This window comes from Akebia trifoliata, chromosome 12 (genome assembly GCF_017979445.1).
Source record: "Akebia trifoliata isolate Shusen 1 chromosome 12, ASM1797944v1, whole genome shotgun sequence".
In the NCBI taxonomy this organism is placed as follows: Eukaryota; Viridiplantae; Streptophyta; class Magnoliopsida; order Ranunculales; family Lardizabalaceae; genus Akebia; species Akebia trifoliata.
In genome coordinates, this window is record NC_141386.1 from 4,325,725 (window position 1) to 4,343,851 (window position 18,127).

Consider the following 18,127-nt stretch of genomic DNA (forward strand, 5'->3'; position numbering starts at 1 on the left):
TAGTCAAGGTCGAAGGTCCGTGGGCAAAAGCTTTTTGGGTCATTGGGCTCAAAAGGTAACCTGCAAGGCACGGGGAGACCTGAAAATGTGTCACAAGCAGTAACTGATGAAGGTAACACTCATTTTCGTGGTTTCAAAACTCGTCCAAGACCAAGACGTATCACCCAAGTCATCTCGATATCTGGCATGGACAAGTCCATGCATTGGACAAGATTTAAAACCCCACATTCATTTTTCTAAGTGTTGAACAAGACGTCTGAAACGTATCAGAAAACTTGTCTGAGACAACTCGGTCTCGTTCACATATGAGATGTCAAAACGAGTTTTAAAACCATGCTCCTTTTATTAGCAAAGTCCAATATGCCAATAATTGGGTCAGCTTGGGCTACACCACCCATTTACTTGTTCAACCTTGGCTTTGGCTTGGGCAAACCGTCCGCACCAAACTCTCTCTCTCTCTCTACCTCACACCCACACGATAGCCGTCGAGGTCAAATAGGGATCTAAAAGATCGAATGGAACGATACATAAATACATGGACAAGTACATCACATCCCATGTGGGTTCCAAGGCATATTCCTTTAATATTATTTACCTTTGTAGAGAGCTGTGAGTAAACCATATTGGGGGTTTTCTGTAAAAATTTGAAAACCATAATTTGCAGTTCAAAATTGATTCCCAGCTGGCCATAATACCTTGTACAATTTCACTGTTTTAAGCATACATTTTTAAGTGTGATCGTTTACATCTCTAAATTTTGAGGTAATTTAAAGAAAACGTAGCCTGGGGAAAAGAAAAAAAATGAAGCACACAAAACATTTGATTTTACAATAAGGGGTCTCTCTAAATAATATTTATCTATTTAATGTGTATGTATTCGATAAGGTGTCGATCAAGCTCAAAATGTCGACAAAGAAGTCTCTGCAACACAAACAAAATAAAAATCAATCAATCAATCAACAAAGCCTAGTCCCAGTTATTTGACATCAAGGTCCCAACAATGATAGAACTCTTAATATTCTTTCAAACTTGTTATCCAATGATACCGACAGTCTCTTAATCAATTGGTGCTTTCTTGGTGACACTTAATTTTTTTTTTTTTAATTATAAACATTTGATATAATACATTCTAAAAGAGAGGAGGCCGAGAACGATCCAACCTTACAAATAACAATGAAATACAAAGAGAGCCTCAAAACAAACCAAAACATTACTCACTCATAACAAACAATTCCCCGATAAAAATCAAACTCTTGGGAAAATATTCCTTTAAAGTAATAATCCATGACCCTAATAGAAAGGAGTTATTTTACTATGGAGCTTAATTGGAGAATGATTTCAATTGTTGCTAAAGTTGAAGCATAAATAAGGGCTGTGGTGTCTAAAGGTTGAACAGCTAGAGCCATTCGACTGATAATTGGTTTCTCTAGTAGTAATCCCATGCCATCACACACTAGTTATAACTTCACTCAATTAGATATTACGGTTACTTGTAACTTTGTCCTAAAACAAACATATATGCCAAATTCCCACTCTTTAATCTACTCTATGATAAAACTGAATAATGGTTATTTCACTCGTAGTATATTTTATAAATGTACTGATTAGAAAACCCTATTCAGATGATCAGAGGCACCTTCAACTATATAAGATAACAAAGACATGATCTAGCTATTAAACATAATAACAGATCATCAGATAAAAAATTCGGTCAACATACAAAGATTATGAATAAGCAGTAATAATTTCCTCTAAGCTTTGCAAATTACTTGAAGGATATACCTTAGTGATGGGCGGACGAGAAGCCTTTGCTTCAAAATCCACCTCAGGTAAGCGTGCAACCTCCACTCCATTGTCAAATAATATGTAGGTTGGAAGTTGGCCCATGGACACTACAAGTTTGAACAAGGACTACAAATTCAGTAATAATGGGAAAAACATAAAAATCATCAATGTAATATTTGGAAATTAGCGAAGCATTACATTCAAAAGAAATATTGAACAGTATGATAATCAGAAGATGTATGGAAAAATGTGATTGTTAGATTCATTTACTGCTCAAAGATATTCCAAATTTTTCTGCAGCATTTGGGAAGAGACCAAGATCCACTATTCCAAAAGACAGATTTTTGTTTGAGTATCTGCAACAAGATAGTAATATGAGCATGCATAAAAACAACTAGTAATGCTTCAGACAAGAAAATGATACATACACTAAACGTATGAAAAGCAGTTACAAATACATACTCCATAAGAAAGTCTTGTTTTAGTGAACGTGCCAACTTAGTTAAGTTGGTTAAGGATTGAGGATTGCTGATCCCATGACTTAGGTTCAAATCCCATCCATCAAACCTACCTTCACCTCTACCGACCACTAACTAGGGTGCGCAACTTGGTCCAGTTCAAACCGAGAATTGAGCTAAACTGATAGCTTTGGGCAGGTTTGGAACAAGTAGCGGTTCAATTCTAGGTTGAGAAAATGAAGAATCGATCAATTTGGTTCGGTTCTCGGTTCAAGGTTCAAGGCTTGTATAGAACCGAACATTTAATGACTTACTACTTTGTAGGATTTAGGAGATAGATTAATGATTTTTATTTTATTTTATGGATAGATTAATGAGTTATTATATGAAATTTCATATTCATTTTTTTAAATATTTATTTTCATTAAAAAATATGTTGCTTCTAAGGAGGTTTATAGGATATTGGCAACCGAACCGAACCAAACCAACCTTGGTTCGGTTTGGTTTGGTTCTGGTTCTTATTTAGTGGAACCAACCTATGTTGGTTCATTTCATTTTTTTTTTTTTTTAATATCATTAAAAAATATGTTGCTTCTAAGAAGGTATATAGGATATTGGCAACCAATAGAACCGAACAAAACCGACCTTAGTTCTGTTCCATGCCAATTTGGTTTGGTTTTGGTTCTTATTTAGTGGAACCGACCTATGTCAGTTTGGTTCTAATTTGGCCCCAAACCGAACCAAGTTGCACTCCTACCACAAAACCTTTGATTTCGTAGCAAAAAAAAGTCTTGTTTAGTAACCCCTACAAGTTGCTGATATTGCTGACCTCAGTATTAGCGATAAGGCGTATATGTTGATGCAAGGTGTCAAAATGAAGAGGTCGAAGTTTAATTTATGGTGCAGTAAGGCTACAAGAAACTTACGTAATTGAGAGATCAGGAAATATCCGACTTGTTCGTATGCAAGTCGATGAACATGAAGCTCGAAATTCTACCTGTTGAACATGAGGTGGTCATTCGTGAGAAAGCACCATCATATTGTACATAAACACATGCAAATGCTGACATACACCATTTTTAAGTCAAGACCCCAGACAAGTAATAAGTTGTGTAGCAACAGATCATCGCATTTATGTGGCACGAATGAAAACCACTGCTGGGTTTTGTTAAAAGGCACTTAGTAAGCCAATGGGAGGCAAACAGGTAATTTGCACCACACAAGTTGAAACATGCCCAAATCAAATGCCCCTAAATTTGCCTTCCTGTTTATAGCAACGCATCACAAGTTGAACCCATATGAAACAGAAAAAAAAAAAAAAAAAAAAAAAAGAGAGAGAGAGAGAAGAAGAAGATGATAAATTTATCACACCAACGATTTCCAAGGCATCACCAAGTTGAATGCTCCAACATTCAAGCAAGAAAATTAGAAATTTTGTAAAAAAAATTACCCATTAGTAGTTTACCTAAAACAATCTATCACATTGTTTAAATAGAAAAAAAAACCAGTAACCTAAAGGACTTCCAATTTGACTCTACCTTGTACTCCAAGGTAACTTTTTTGAAATGGTAACTTTCTAAACTAAAAACTTTCCAAAATAGTAAAAAATTTAACTCGACAAAAACTCTTTTACTAGATTAAAAATACCTAATAATGAACTTCTAGAACAAGTAGGACTCAAAATAACCTAAAAAACAATATAAAAAAACTCTTGTATCCCTAAAATTCATCAAACCCATTAATGGGTTGCAAAACCTACTAAATAACAGCACATGATTTCTGACATACCCATCATTCTCTAAGCACTTTGGCACAGGTTTAACATTCTTAGGGTGATAGGCAGGTCGTAATGAATGTGGATTGAAATAGTAAGAAAACTTTAAGAGCGTGCACATTAAAAGAAGAAAAGGATCTAGATTGAATTGAATGGTAGAACAATATTCTGTTGCTAACCTGAATGGTTGGGATGAAGCTCTGTTAATGTTGACAATAATTCTTTCGGAGGTTCAATTAACCTGGTTTGCAGGAATAATTGTTGGAATGTCGTGTTTCCAGGATTCATTAATTATTCAATGAGGATTGGATGTCCCTATTTTCTTTTCATAAGTCCACTAGGATCTAGAACTAAGGATACAGTCTATGGTTCTCTACCAGTAGGAGAATCCTGGTGCACAAATCACCACGGCTAAATCATATAAAGGTAAACTCCTCTCCATTGATTAACATCTGTTGGATGTTTATCAGTGGAAAGTGAAGCTGGATACTGCATGGGAAATTCCTCAAACCAGTAAATGAAGTTGCGATATATGAAAACAAGAGGAGGATCAGCAGAGGCCGGTAACTTGTTGGAAATTCACGAAGGATTAAGAATTTCATGAACAAGTTTAAGAGACTAACCAGCCAGAATCTTGATGTGTTCCCCTCGGTCAATAAGACTTCCAATTGCAATGGTGTCAACTTACTTGAATCACCTAGAAAAGACAACTAAAAGAATGAGATTTGAGATTATCAAATCATATGCATCAGTTTCTCTTGTAATTAACTAAATGTACACCATTTCAACGCAATCGTGCTCATAGTAATTGACAATAAAGAAAATATGGAAACTAGCTACAAAATTTGACAAAGATAGCAAACATTAAAATGTTGTTGCTTATTCTAATTCAATATGATGTATATAAACATCTTATTGACACCATGCAGCTAACATTGGGCACTGGCACCCATTAAAGCTAAGTGGCACATCATTAATGCATCCATATGTAAATTTATTTACCCCATCTACACTCAGAAGTATGTAAATATGATGGCCTCTTCTAGTAACTAACTAAATTGTTGCATTTTACAATTTTATCAAACATAACCTTCAACAACCATTGACCTCATATTTTTTTGTGGAAATGTTTAACGAGTTTTCATGCTATCACTTGTCAGTGCCAAAAGCAAGTTCAAGAACAAAACTTCGAGATTCGAGATGTTAGATTCAAACATGATCAAAATTCACTTGAATCCCAGTGGCAACCTAGGATTCCTATCCAAAAGGGAAAACCACAAGGAAAATAAAAGGAGATTATGCGCAAGAATCATGTCACAATCAATGCCTATGAATTAAGAGCCCAAATCAAAATATTGAATCTCGACATTGGGGTAATTGTAAATACCAAAAATTAAACAAGATCAAGGATGCTAATGTATCACTTCCTTAACACTCAACTTCAAGATTTGTGAATACAGATTTGAACATGACCAAAATTCAGGAGTATAATCCTATTTATAAACCAAGGTTCTGATCAAATAAGGGAGACTCGGCCATGAAAAACAGAAGGAAATCATAACAAAAAACCATGCCTGGATGAATGCATGTTAATCAAGACCTGATAAAATGACTCCCATTATTTGAGACAAAATTGTAAAATGATCATTGAGAAAACAAATATTAACAATAAAATCTATATATTTTACACTATAAAAAAGTGGTTTATTAGATAATTTTTTTTATGGTGAAGTTTAGTGGTTAGCAAAGTGAATGAGTTCAAGGGGGTTTGAACCTAGAAGTGGGAACAACATTCCACACTTCGTATAAACTTAGCTAAGTTGGCACTTCGCTTGTTAGATAATCTAAGTACACAGTTGATAGCAAAGAAGAAGTAAAGAAAAAGCAAATTAAAATGGTAAACATACAGAAGATTGCTCACGTTTGGGAGGTTCTAGAGTTGATTGTTTAGCACCCTATAGTGATCCAATATTTTTAAATGGCAATAATGGGTGGGGGGGGGGGGGTTGAATCCTGGGCCATTGCAATTTCAAGTTGAAGGTTCTAAAAGAGCGAGAACTGGTCAACATACATAAGATTGCTCATGTTTGAGAGGTTCTAGAGTTGACTGTTCACCACCCTATAGTGATCCAATTTTTTGAAATGGCAATAAGATTGCTCAACATACAGAAGATTGCTTATGTTTGAGAGGAAGGTCCAAAAGAATGTGGATTTAGATAATGAAAGAAAAAAAGAGCACACCTTCAATAACAAAAGACAAGACTCTGGACAGAATTAAATGGAGAAACAATGCACTCCAAATCTTTGGCATATAATGCCAAAGTTGGATATCTGGGGTGTCAGAGTTTTTCCTTTACGGTAAACATAATTTTAATCTGAGAACCGAATAATGCTGCTTGCTAACTGCAGGAAATGCATCAGTCCAATTTTTTCATCACTGAAAAAAAGGTGTCTACAATTACTACTCTAGAAAAGGACATAAAATTGCAGCTAATTATATAAAAAAAATTTAGAGCAATGATGCACGTAACAGGAGCATGTGAAAACTAACATGAAGACAATCTTTCCTTTTATCAACAAAAAGAAATTCTATTGAAAGAGGGAACATGGAAATGCTTCGCATCCAAAAAAAGAACATATTTGGAGAAAAAAAAAAAAAGTGATGAGAAAATATGATGCAGCATACTTCAGGTATAATCCAATTCTTTATATCAAATTGCTTAACTGTTGTTTGTGTCAAAAAAATTCTGTCATAAATAGCTTCATGCAAATCTATATTGTGATACAAATAATTCAAACAATTAAAGGAAAGCTAGAGTAAAGAAACTTTTTAGAAACATAAATAAAACAAGTACAGCATAGCAAATCCAAGTTTGGTCCGTACCTAGACCATGATAAGGAGGTTGTTGAGTTATAACAAATATCACTGCAATAGATGACATTAAAGAAAGGTAAAACAGTTATTAGATCAAGCCTCTATACAAATGAATGTGAAAAAGAAACTTAAAAACAACATATACTTATTATTATTATTATGATAGACGAAGGCAGAGTTTTTGATGTAGGATGATGAGGGGAGATAAGAAAATTGGATTTGATTTTGGTAAAATAGGGGCGTTCCGCATTAGTTTCAATCCCAGGTCCGTGGCATTACCACTCACAGACTTTACCACCTCATCAAGATAGCCACCTTCAACATAAACTCAATTCCGAGCTCAACAAAAAAAAAATTGCACTTCCATTCTCATAAGGCTCATATCTAGGAAGAACCATATAAACTGGTTAGGGTTGTGAATGAGATGTGCAGACGAGACCTATTCAATTATACCTATGTATGAGCTTCCCCTATTTCTTAGTTAGTTAGTTGAGATGGCTAAGGTTCCAAAGATAGTTCAGTTTATCAAATGGGTCTGACTCTGGTTCTACCTTACTCAAACCCAACACAGACCGACCAAACATTTTTAATACGTAGGGTCTATTACACTCCAAGGTAAATCCAACTCAAGCTAAACCTGTACGAAACCCATTATATTAAAATTTTCAACATATTATACTTAAAATAAAAGGGTTTTGCCTTCATATATGTAATGTCATGAAAAGTTATTATGTATATCGAGAAATTAAGTTGTGAATAATATTGAAAATAAATGTAACATTGTCGATCAAAAATAAAGGTTTGGTAGAAGGAGAATTTGACAAATGAAATGTATCATTTGGGGAACTTTACCATGATTATGATCAGAGAATTGAAACATTTAGCCAAAGTACATAGAACTCAAAATTGTATAGGAAACTTTGTTGGTCAAATGGACGTTACTATTGAGTCCAACAGCATTGAAAAACATAATTTAAACCGTAAGCATGCTTAAATATGAATTTAGTAGGATAAATTATGAAAGTATTAACTTTTTTTATGAACTTAGGGTTTAAGGGGTATTTTAATCAATAGACAAAAATCGGTGAGGAATTTCGAAAATCCAAGATATATTGTTCAAATTAGTCTAATGCAACAGACATCACAGAAGAAAAATATATGAAAAAATATATTTTTTAATTATTATTTTTATTATTAAAATGACTAAATTTTTATAAAATCATGTTCAAGTATAGTTATTTATAAAAGAGAAGTTGAATGAAATTAAAGAAGTGTTAAAGAGGTGATTTTTAATTAATATTATATCATATAAATGTATGTGAGGAAGTTGGTAATCTACATGTCTAACCATTTATATAATATATTATAATATTAATTTTATATTATATAATAATATATTGTGTGTGTAATGGGTTGAAACCCATTTGTCCTGAGAGCATTGAAACAGAGACGAGGTGGTTCTGGTTCAAACATAAGTGGTACGTATACATCACCTTCAACTTCAATTTTGACATATCTGTGATGCAAATTACAACCCGGCGTTAAAAAATAAAATACTCACGACGTCGAGAACTACCAAATCACTAGAAAATTTTGTCAATTTGCCGAGAAAATTATTCAGAAAAAGTTAGAATCTAGTAAGAACGTGCAAAACCCAACCATAAAGGTAGGAAACTTGCAATTTCAAATTCGTAGTATAGTTTTCAATTAAATAAATTTTATTTACAATTAGTTTCAAGTCTTATTATGATTTAAATTAAAAATTCATGCATCAAAGGGTAGTGTTAAAGGCACCCCAATTATTACCAAGGGCACCCACCCATAACCAAATTGTTTTGTCTTATAAGAGCTAAAAGTTTCGGAATGAGCTGATTTTTTGTGAGGATAATCTCTATGGTAAGGAGATCATCCTCACCAAAAACCAGTCCATCCATCCTGAAACTTCTAACCCCATCAAAACAAGTTGAAGAATCGTAAATCATCCATTTGTTTTTGTAAACCACTTTTGATGGGGTTAGAAGTTTCGGAATGGGATGATTTTTGGTGAGTATGATCTCCTCCCCATATAGATCATCATCACCAAAAATCAGCCCATTATGAAACTTTTAACTCATAAAAGACAAAAAAATTGGCTATGATGTTGGGTGCCTTTAACCCTACCCTGCATAAAATTGTAGAATAATTCCTTTTATATGTTTTTTATGATGTATTAGTTAAGATGGTAAGGGTGATTGGGTATGCTCCCAAGGTCACATCTTCGAGTCTCTATATGTCCTTCCACATAAAGTGGTATATTTAACTGTTGTCACATGCAGGTAGATGGTACGTGCGGGCCGCCAAAGCAAAAAAAATGATGTATTAATGTTATGAAACAAAAAGAAATGAATTTGGGTGAGTTTAATTAGAAAATAAATTCGAGACAAATTGATTTTTATAGTATTTTTCATAGGGTATTTATTTAAAAAACTGTCGAGATGTTTTGTTTTGAAAGTGTATTTTGATCGGATAATAATCTACAAAAAAAAAAAAAAGCTTTAATTGGAATCGATAATGAAAGTCTTGATTGGTTGAAATCGAGAATGAGATTCTCAACTGTATATGCTTGTGTTGATGAATTTCCAGGTTTAGGTGCTTTTGAACACTGTGTATTAGATGCATGGGATGCAATTAGGTTGGTAACTGTGGGACAGTGTACCTGCATGTTTATTGTTTTATGAGTTACGGCTTTCCATATCATGTAGCATGTTTAAAATTCTAAAATACGTGGAAAGATCATCACACTCGCTTTTTGTTTTAATTTGTTTTCAATGAATTTTCGAAAATTTATATTATTATTATTTTTATTCATTAAAGGGTTAATCAATACCTACACAATTAATCAATAGCTATATCCGAAAACAACCAATTAATCTAGAATAATAGGGTTTGATTATTCTTTACAGTAGTATGGGATACTACTTGAGAATACCATTGTACTTATTATTCGAGAAGTTTACATCTTATCTTTATTGAAAAATAACAAATTGTAACATAAATATAGTTTGTAGATGACTAGATTGATTGATGACACATGCATACCACAACGGTATGATGAAGTTGGTTTGTCAAATGATCATTTACAGTCTATAGTAATCAAACGATTGATCTCTGTTAGGGATCAACGATCAACCTGAGCTGGAAAACACAGTCACCCAATTATGGTAAATTCTTTAACTGACCATAAAATCAAAAACTAAAGGTGGGTTCCACATCAGTTAAATATTGGATCTTCAATATACAGATTGATACTTTTGTATCGGTCATATACCTCGTCATTCTTATCAAATACACCACCATGATTGATATACTTACGAAATGTTTATGTTTCTTTTGTTTTATTGTGAAATGAGAGATATTTCATTATGACTTTATTAATAATTAACATTTTTCTCGTTTTATTCATTTTGTTTACTTATTTAAAAATTTGCTTTATTTATAATAGATTAACTTGTTTAGTTATTTATGTTAGGACTACTAATTTGAAATATGAGTTTACAATTAGGTAACTCCCGTTACTCGCCCTACCAATAAAACATTACAGATATACTGGCTATCGAGATGTTTGTTCTTGATGAGGAGCATTATATAGAGGGATAGTAGAATCAGGATGATGAGCACTATTTTTATTGTATGTGAACTGGGATTGGAGTTTATGTGGAGCTATTTCGTGTATTTTTGGATTTTCTTGAATATATTGGCATCGTGTATGTTGTCTTCTTATATGTATATGTTCAGCGAGTGAGAGTTAGTGTTTATGATGTGGATAATTGACAACCGATGTGGGATATGCGTAGTTGATGTATATTACACTTTTGGATTGTACTTATTGTTGTGTTAATATTATACTATGATTATAATAAAATAATATTTATTTATTATCTATATCACAATATTGAGGGGTGTTTAGGAATGATATATATATATATTCGATATAATATGGTGGTTGGAATACTTGTTGGGATGTAGTGGATATATGAATTTTGATTATACATGTATTTCTATACATATAAAATTTTTCATAAGTCCAATTTTTAGGTGAAACTCTGTCGAAATTATTTGGAAGAAATTCATATCATATTTAAAATTTGAAGTTTTGATTTTTCTACCCTCGAGATTTGGGAAAATCTAGATCATAAATTGAAGGCATGACAATATATACCTTTTTGAAAGAAAGGGCCAACATAAATGCAAACTTATTTATAGAAGGTAGATAATTACGATGTTGTAAAAGATTTTGTGTTTTACAATATTTCTAATTTTCCATGCCATACAACTTATGTAAGCAGGTCTTAACGATCCCAGCTTAGACTTATACCAAACATGACCCAAAATTTATAATAAAAAAATAAGAGGTGCTTAAGCCCCTATAAATATATGAAAGTTTTGACACAAAACAACCAGACCTTAATGGTTTAAAGGTGGTCATTCCCTCTATGATTGGTCCTAAGCAAGGACCTCTCATAAGAGGTCATCAAATCATAAATGGAGTTTTGGTAGAAAACGAGGTCCAAAACCCCTAGTATTGTGTGCAAGATCGATTTTGAGAAGGCGTATGATCATGTCAAATGAAACTTTATGGAATGCATGATAAGAAGAATGGGTTTCAAGCACAGATAGATATCTTGGATTACGTGGTGCGTTCGATATACATTTTTTTAAAGCAAGCAAGGGTTAGTGGTTAATGGAGGTGAAGGTGGGTTCAACGTGATTTGAACCTATGTCATGGGATCAACTCTCCTCAAGTCTTTACCACTTGGCTAAGTGACACCTTCGCGTTCAATATACCTCATATTCAACTTTGACTAATGGGAACTCATAAAGGTATTTCATGGTATTAGAGGCCTTAGGCAAGGCGACCCTTTATCCCTTTTCATGTTCAATATTGTAGCCAAAGCTTTTGGTGAACTCATCAAGAGAGCAATAGTCATAGGAGAGTTTTTTGGCTTTAAGACCAGCTCTTGAGACCCTCAAGTCTTACACCTTCAATTTGTAGATTACAATTTACTCTTTTGGAAGCTTCTATCGACCAAGTCCAAATTTTCAGTGGTTACTTGTATGTTCTGAAGTGGTGTCAGGATTGTGCATTAAGATCTAAAAAAGAAAAATCTGTGGCATTAGATTGGCACCCACAACCTCCATCCTTCAATGGGATGTTTGGGATGTCAAATAGATGAGTTCGCTACCCCATAGGTCTCCCACTAGGGCATGGAAAAAAACTAAGCTCATAAAAGGCTAGATAGCTTTGGAGGGGAGGGGGAGGGGGGTAAATTGACCATAATAAAGAGTGCCATAGCTTCTATCCCAATCTATTTCCTTTCCTTATTTTCTTGTTTTTCGAGCGAGGAACTTAACTAGAAAAGCTAATTCGTGACTTCTTATGCAATGATAAGGAAGGAAACCGCAAATTCCACCTTGTAAAATAAAAATAAGCATGTTCATCAAAGAAGGATGGGGGTTTATTATGTAATAATGTAGTTCTCTAGAACTCCTTCTTACTATAATATCTTTATTGTCAAAAAAATAACATACCAGATTGGTAATTGTCGGGCCTCTTCATCCAGAACAATGCCAAGACCAATTATAGTCCTAAAACTGTGTGAAGTGCAATTGAAAATTTCAATCGACCTTATCCACTAATATATCTTGCAAGGCCCAAAAACATGAACAATCTATACCTAAGAAAACAAATCATATGCTAGCGATGTACCTTGTTACATCAATATGTACTTAACATTTAGGAAGGTGCCAGTTTGCTAAGTTGGTTTTAAAGATCTGAGTGTTGATACCACGACCTGAGTTCAAAACCCACCTTCACCTACTTAATTACTGACCACTTATCTCACTTGACCGGCCAATAAAAAAAATGCATTCAACAGTCAAGATATCAATAAACAAAAAGGAAGACTTTGGATTTTTGGGCAGGTAGACAACGACCATTTCAGTGCACAATGAGTGGATATGTTCTATTAGTTTTTCATTCCATTTTCCATATCTAACCTTCCCTAAATTTCATGATTTTTTTTCTTCTTTTAGTTATTAACTTCAAACACAACATAAAACAACAAAATGTGTACCTAATAATCCGATTGAATAACAGAGAGCCAAGTGATAATCCATGATTAAAGTGACTACCATAAGGAAACCCTGCAAAGCAAAACTCGTGCAAATTCAACAAACAGATTATTGGGACCATGTAAAGCACAGAATGAATTTTAACTTAAAAGCATTAATGCTCTCAAGTACATGTTTAAAATTTTGGATTTAAAATAAAAAATAAAAAAAACAGTAGATGAAGAAACTATACCTTAGCGAAAAAAAAAGAATCTGCAACAAAGCCCTCCCAAGTTTCCTCTTTGATTAACTATCGAATAATAACACATTAACATCAACAACAATCTTCAATATGATCTCAAACAAATTGATGCATTAAATACTGAAAAAATTAACTTTCTTCAGATACAAACAATACCTTAATCACAATTAACATCGAAAGAGCCAAAATTGCTTGAATTTCCTGCAAAATTAACATTCACAGATCACGAAATTACATACTAGCAAACATCAAGAACCCTAAATTAACACAAAAACCTAGAGGATCGAAATTTGACGAAGAGTGAGAGAGAGTGGATTACACGATGGAGGAGACGATTGGAGAAGTCGGAAGAGAGGATTTGAGTTGCAGAGATGCGGACGACAATGTAAGAGAAGAAAGCTAGGAAATGGTAGAAGTAGAATGGCTCTGAGACCATCAGATTCAGCCATTGAAGCGGATCACGACTCTTCTTCTCCATTTACAGTTACTGATCCTCAGATGTATTCTGGTCCTCTGGATGGTGTGTTGTTTAGTTTAGAGTCTATCTATTTGCACACACCGAAACTGCTCATTGCACCCACTTAAATGAATTTTATAAAAATAAAAGTAAATTACCATTTTACTTTTTTATTTTGACTTCTTGTACACACCACCACCAACCAAATAAAAAACTCAAATCATCAAAGATTGAATCAATGTAAATTAGGTTTTAGGTATTATTTTTACAAGTTATCTTATTTTTTAAATTGTCTTTTACATTTTTTACATTTAATCATAAAAAAAATTAAAAAAAAATACTATTAAAATCTCAAAATGATGATTTTAAATCGAAATCATCAAAGATTTTTCACAATTTTGTTTGATTACTTCAAATAGAATTTATAATAGCATATTCAGTAGGTACCTACTGAATATTATCAAACAAATTCGATAAATACATATCAAACATTACAAAACCGATTCAGTAGGTACCTACTAAATAAAATTTTCTTATATAAACGACATCGACTCAATTGAAAGTGTTAGGATAGGAAAAATAAGCAACATCAAAATTTAAAACACTCACTAAAATCTTTCTAGATGCAAAAAAGAGAGGGGGCGGGGGTAGTTTGATAATACTAGGTGGGTGAAATAAGAAATTTAGTTTAAAGTACATTTAATAGATGTGTAGATTTTTATTTTAAAGTTACTTGGCTATCACATGAAAAATGGGTGCAAAGTGCAATTTTGGTGTGTGCAAATAGACCCACCCATTGGTTTATGCTCCCTATACGTGTCTTTATGCATCCCTGTTTAACTAGAGTCGGTGGTTATTTATCAAGATCACATGGGATAAAGAGAATGTTATGGTGCATGGCGAGCTATCAAATTAAACCACCTCCAGGGGTCCAGTGCTGCCACTTCACTAACTGGGGGGGTTGGGTTTTGTTTTTTATCAATGGGTTGGCTTCGGTTCGGTTCGTAAAGAACTTAGAACCATAACCATCAGATTTATTTCGATTATGTTTCTTACCAGTTCTGGGCTGGGTTCCAAAATTAATGGAACATGAACCGTAAAAAAAACATAGGTTCCATCGGTTCCAATTCTCAAGAAGGAGTGAGAAAAAATAGTATTTTGATTTGTTGAAAAAAAAAAATTCTTTAAAAAAAAATTAACATATTATCTCCAAAATTAATAACTTAGCTATAATTAGTTATAGTAAACATATAAGTTAATGATTTTTTTCAAAATTAAAAATTTATCTTATTCGAAAGGAATAAATTTTTAGAAGATATAGCTCAATTTTAAGTCCCAAACAATAATTTATATGAAAAATTGAATAACTTTACATGACATGTATTAATTTTGAAATAAAAGAATACCTTGTACGTCACTTTTATAACCAATATCTTACCGATAAATTACCAGTGATATTGCTGATAATTTTAAAGTCAAATATCACAGGTATTTTATCATCGAAATCATTGATTATAAAAGTTACGATAGTGTATTGAAATTGGAATTTTTCCTTATTAAAACGAAATGGTAATGTACCCTTAAATGTATTGACCTTTTGTGTTCTCTCCTACTTTTATACTTGGGTTTCAATAAAGAGTGGTGTTAAAGGCACCCATGGTTTTAGTTGGGGCACCCATTTTCATAGAGGCATACCTATTTTATTGTCGAATCATTAACGTTACTTGGGGCACCCATTTTAATAAGAATACCCAATTAAAATTTGATTTTTTCTCACTTTCTTCACTCTTTCAAAAGTTTTAGAAACTTAACCTCTAACCTAAATTTATTAAGGTAATAAACAAAAAATTGTGAGAAAATGGAGATTTACAATTGAAGAGTTCGAATGTGATGGATTATCTTTGAATGGGAATGATTTGGGTGAACATTCAAACATCTCTTCACTTGTATCCATTGTTTTCATGAATTTCAAATAAAAAATGATAAAGAGATATAAATTATTGTTCTCTTAATGGGAAGAGGGAATTATTTTTATTTTTTAAATTTTAATTAATGGGAGTAAGTCAAAGTATGCCTTCCATCCATTCATAATGGGAAGAGAGAAACTAAAAGAGAGATTTTATTGCCACACCAATTCATATACTACCATCAAATAATGGGTAAGTTACCATTTTGTACACTCAATATAGACAAATTTTGGTTCCGATGCACTAATCATTTTAATTCCAAAAACTTATTTTTCTAGTGAATTCGCCACTTTTATAATTAAAGAATGTGTTGATAAAATATCAACGAACTCACCGTTACTTACAATCTCATTGGCAATTTATCAATGAATTCGTTGCTTATAAAAGTGACGAATTTATTGTAAAAAACATGTTTTTGAAATTAAAATCAACATTAAGAATATGAAATTAGTAATACCCCTTCCTGTAGACGCCCCCTCCCCCCATAGACACTCAGTTGTAGACACCGCCATCTTGCACCTATCCGATTTAGCAACTTGTCACCTCGGTTTCTATCGATGCCGAATGATGAGCAAAAGATAGTTGAGAAATCAAAAGTTTGTGTTAGGCCTCTTTCTAAATCCTCAAGCCTCATCTCAAGACATAAATTACGCATGCTTAAGTTCACAATCCACAAAATCCAACAAAATGACAAAAATATCATCGCCACTAGACATATGTTTAGAAACCATGCAATTCTAGGAGCACTCAATTTTGAGACCTAGAAATCATCATTCAAGAACCGAACGAAAAGTTTTGTAAAAATTCTAATAATTTAACAAAATGAAAAAAAATTCTCGTAGCACCAGAAACACAATTAGGCTTAGGAAAATCCTTTGAATACATTAAATGACAATTCGGATAAAAAACCATCGAAAAGCTCAATTTTTTTTCAAATAATGTAAAACTTAAAAACCTTAATCAATTTAAAAATCTTTATCAATTTTAGAACCTTAATTGATCTAAAAACTTTAATCAATTTAAAAAACCTTAATCATGAACCAATTTTAAAAGGTTTAAACTGAATTTGAAGAAAAAAAAACTTTAATCAATTTTCAAATCATAATTCAAAATTTTAAACAAATGACAATAAAAAAATAATTTTTTTTTTAAATAACAAATAAAAGTTTTTAACAAACAAGGAGTTGATATTAACACACCAAATTTTACTTGTAGTACATCAAAATATTTTTAAAAAGATTTGATCAATTTTCAAATTTTAATTTTTTTAAAAAAACAACAAATAAAAGTTTTTAACAAACAAGGAGTTATTATTAACACACCAATTTTTACTTGTAATGCATCAAAATATTTTTAAAAGGATTGATGTATCAAAAGTAAAAATTGAGATGCCAATAAGATTTCTCTAAATCACCCATGGGTTGCCTAAGTGGTAAGGGCGTGCACGTGAAGTGTGGGTTAGGCGCATGTCATGGGTTCGATTCTCCTCTTGAGTTTTTCTCATGATTTAACAGGGGACCATGGTAGTGGGTTGCTGTGGTAGTCCTCCCCAAGATTAGTTGTGGTGCGTGCAAGTTGGCCGGATACTCGGTTAACAAAAAAAAAAAAAGATTTCTCCAAATCAATAAGGATTCTTATGTCTTTTAGGTGGCATGGGCCCACAAATTAAAACTTTAAAAAAAGAAAACCAAATTGAAGTCTTGGCCCTTCGGACCTGGGAGATTCACATGGCCGAATTTTATTTTAGGTCCCACACATTTTTGAAAATATAAAAAATAAAAAAGGGGAAGAAAATCTTGATGAAATCATACAAACAAAATGCATTAAAATCCAAATAGGAAACAAATCTTGGGAGAAAATGCATTAATTTCCAAATTTCAAACAGATCTCTCTATCCCTCTCTCTCTCTCTCTCTCACACACACACACACACACACACACACGGAACCACACAACAGGGACCGAACTAAGTTGATTGACCAAGAGACTTCAAATTGGTGGAGCCTACAACCCAAATTGATTTTATATCTCCACACCTCTTAGTTATAAAATTTGGAAAATGCTGGATTGCCTTCGTTATGGACACTGTGTTCAACACTGAGCTGATGGTGCAGTCCATAGAGAACTGTCGATTTTTTAACTTGTATCTCGAGAAAATCAATTTATAACTATATGTGCACTACCACGTCAGCACAGCGGATGTAGTGCCTAATGAAGGCAGTGTAGAACGACTCATCAAATTTCTCTCTGAGTCCTTACTTTCTTTAATAAGGAAAGTATTTTTATTTTTATTTTATGAAATACAACTTTTAAAATTCAAAGATTTTCAACAAATTTTTAGAAATCGAAATTCAATGGTCAAGGGCCGTCAAATTTTTTATGTTCCCCAGATTCGACAGCTTAGAACTGCCAAATTTCTATCATCCTCCATTAATTTGACAATTTCAGCCCGTCGAAAAA

General features: G+C 32.9%; 1 protein-coding gene across 1 annotated transcript; it reads right to left on the reverse strand.

Moving 5' to 3' along the window:
- Window positions 1-671: 671 nt before the first annotated feature.
- LOC147388711 (Thioredoxin superfamily protein) lies at window positions 672-13,770 on the reverse strand. Its single transcript, XM_086418821.1, has 10 exons — window positions 13,564-13,770; window positions 13,401-13,445; window positions 13,236-13,292; window positions 13,006-13,075; window positions 6,902-6,943; window positions 4,641-4,714; window positions 3,170-3,240; window positions 2,056-2,141; window positions 1,783-1,892; window positions 672-921 (listed from the first exon to the last, which is right to left on the reverse strand). The coding sequence occupies exons 1-10, from the start codon at window positions 13,720-13,722 to the stop codon at window positions 859-861; spliced, it is 777 nt and encodes a 258-aa protein (XP_086274947.1). The 5' UTR covers window positions 13,723-13,770; the 3' UTR covers window positions 672-858.
- Between the last annotated feature and the right edge of the window lie 4,357 nt (window positions 13,771-18,127).

Bases quoted from the DNA above. Each gene is read 5' to 3' on its own strand.
- LOC147388711 (XM_086418821.1), bottom strand. From the start codon at position 13,722: ATGGAGAAGAAGAGTCGTGATCCGCTTCAATGGCTGAATCTGATGGTC. The intron at 13,293-13,400 runs GTATTGTTTGTA...ATTATTCGATAG, and splicing joins CGATGTTAATTGTGATTAAG to TTAATCAAAGAGGAAACTTG. The intron at 4,715-6,901 runs GTACGGACCAAA...TGTCTTTTCTAG, and splicing joins ACCTCCTTATCATGGTCTAG to GTGATTCAAGTAAGTTGACA.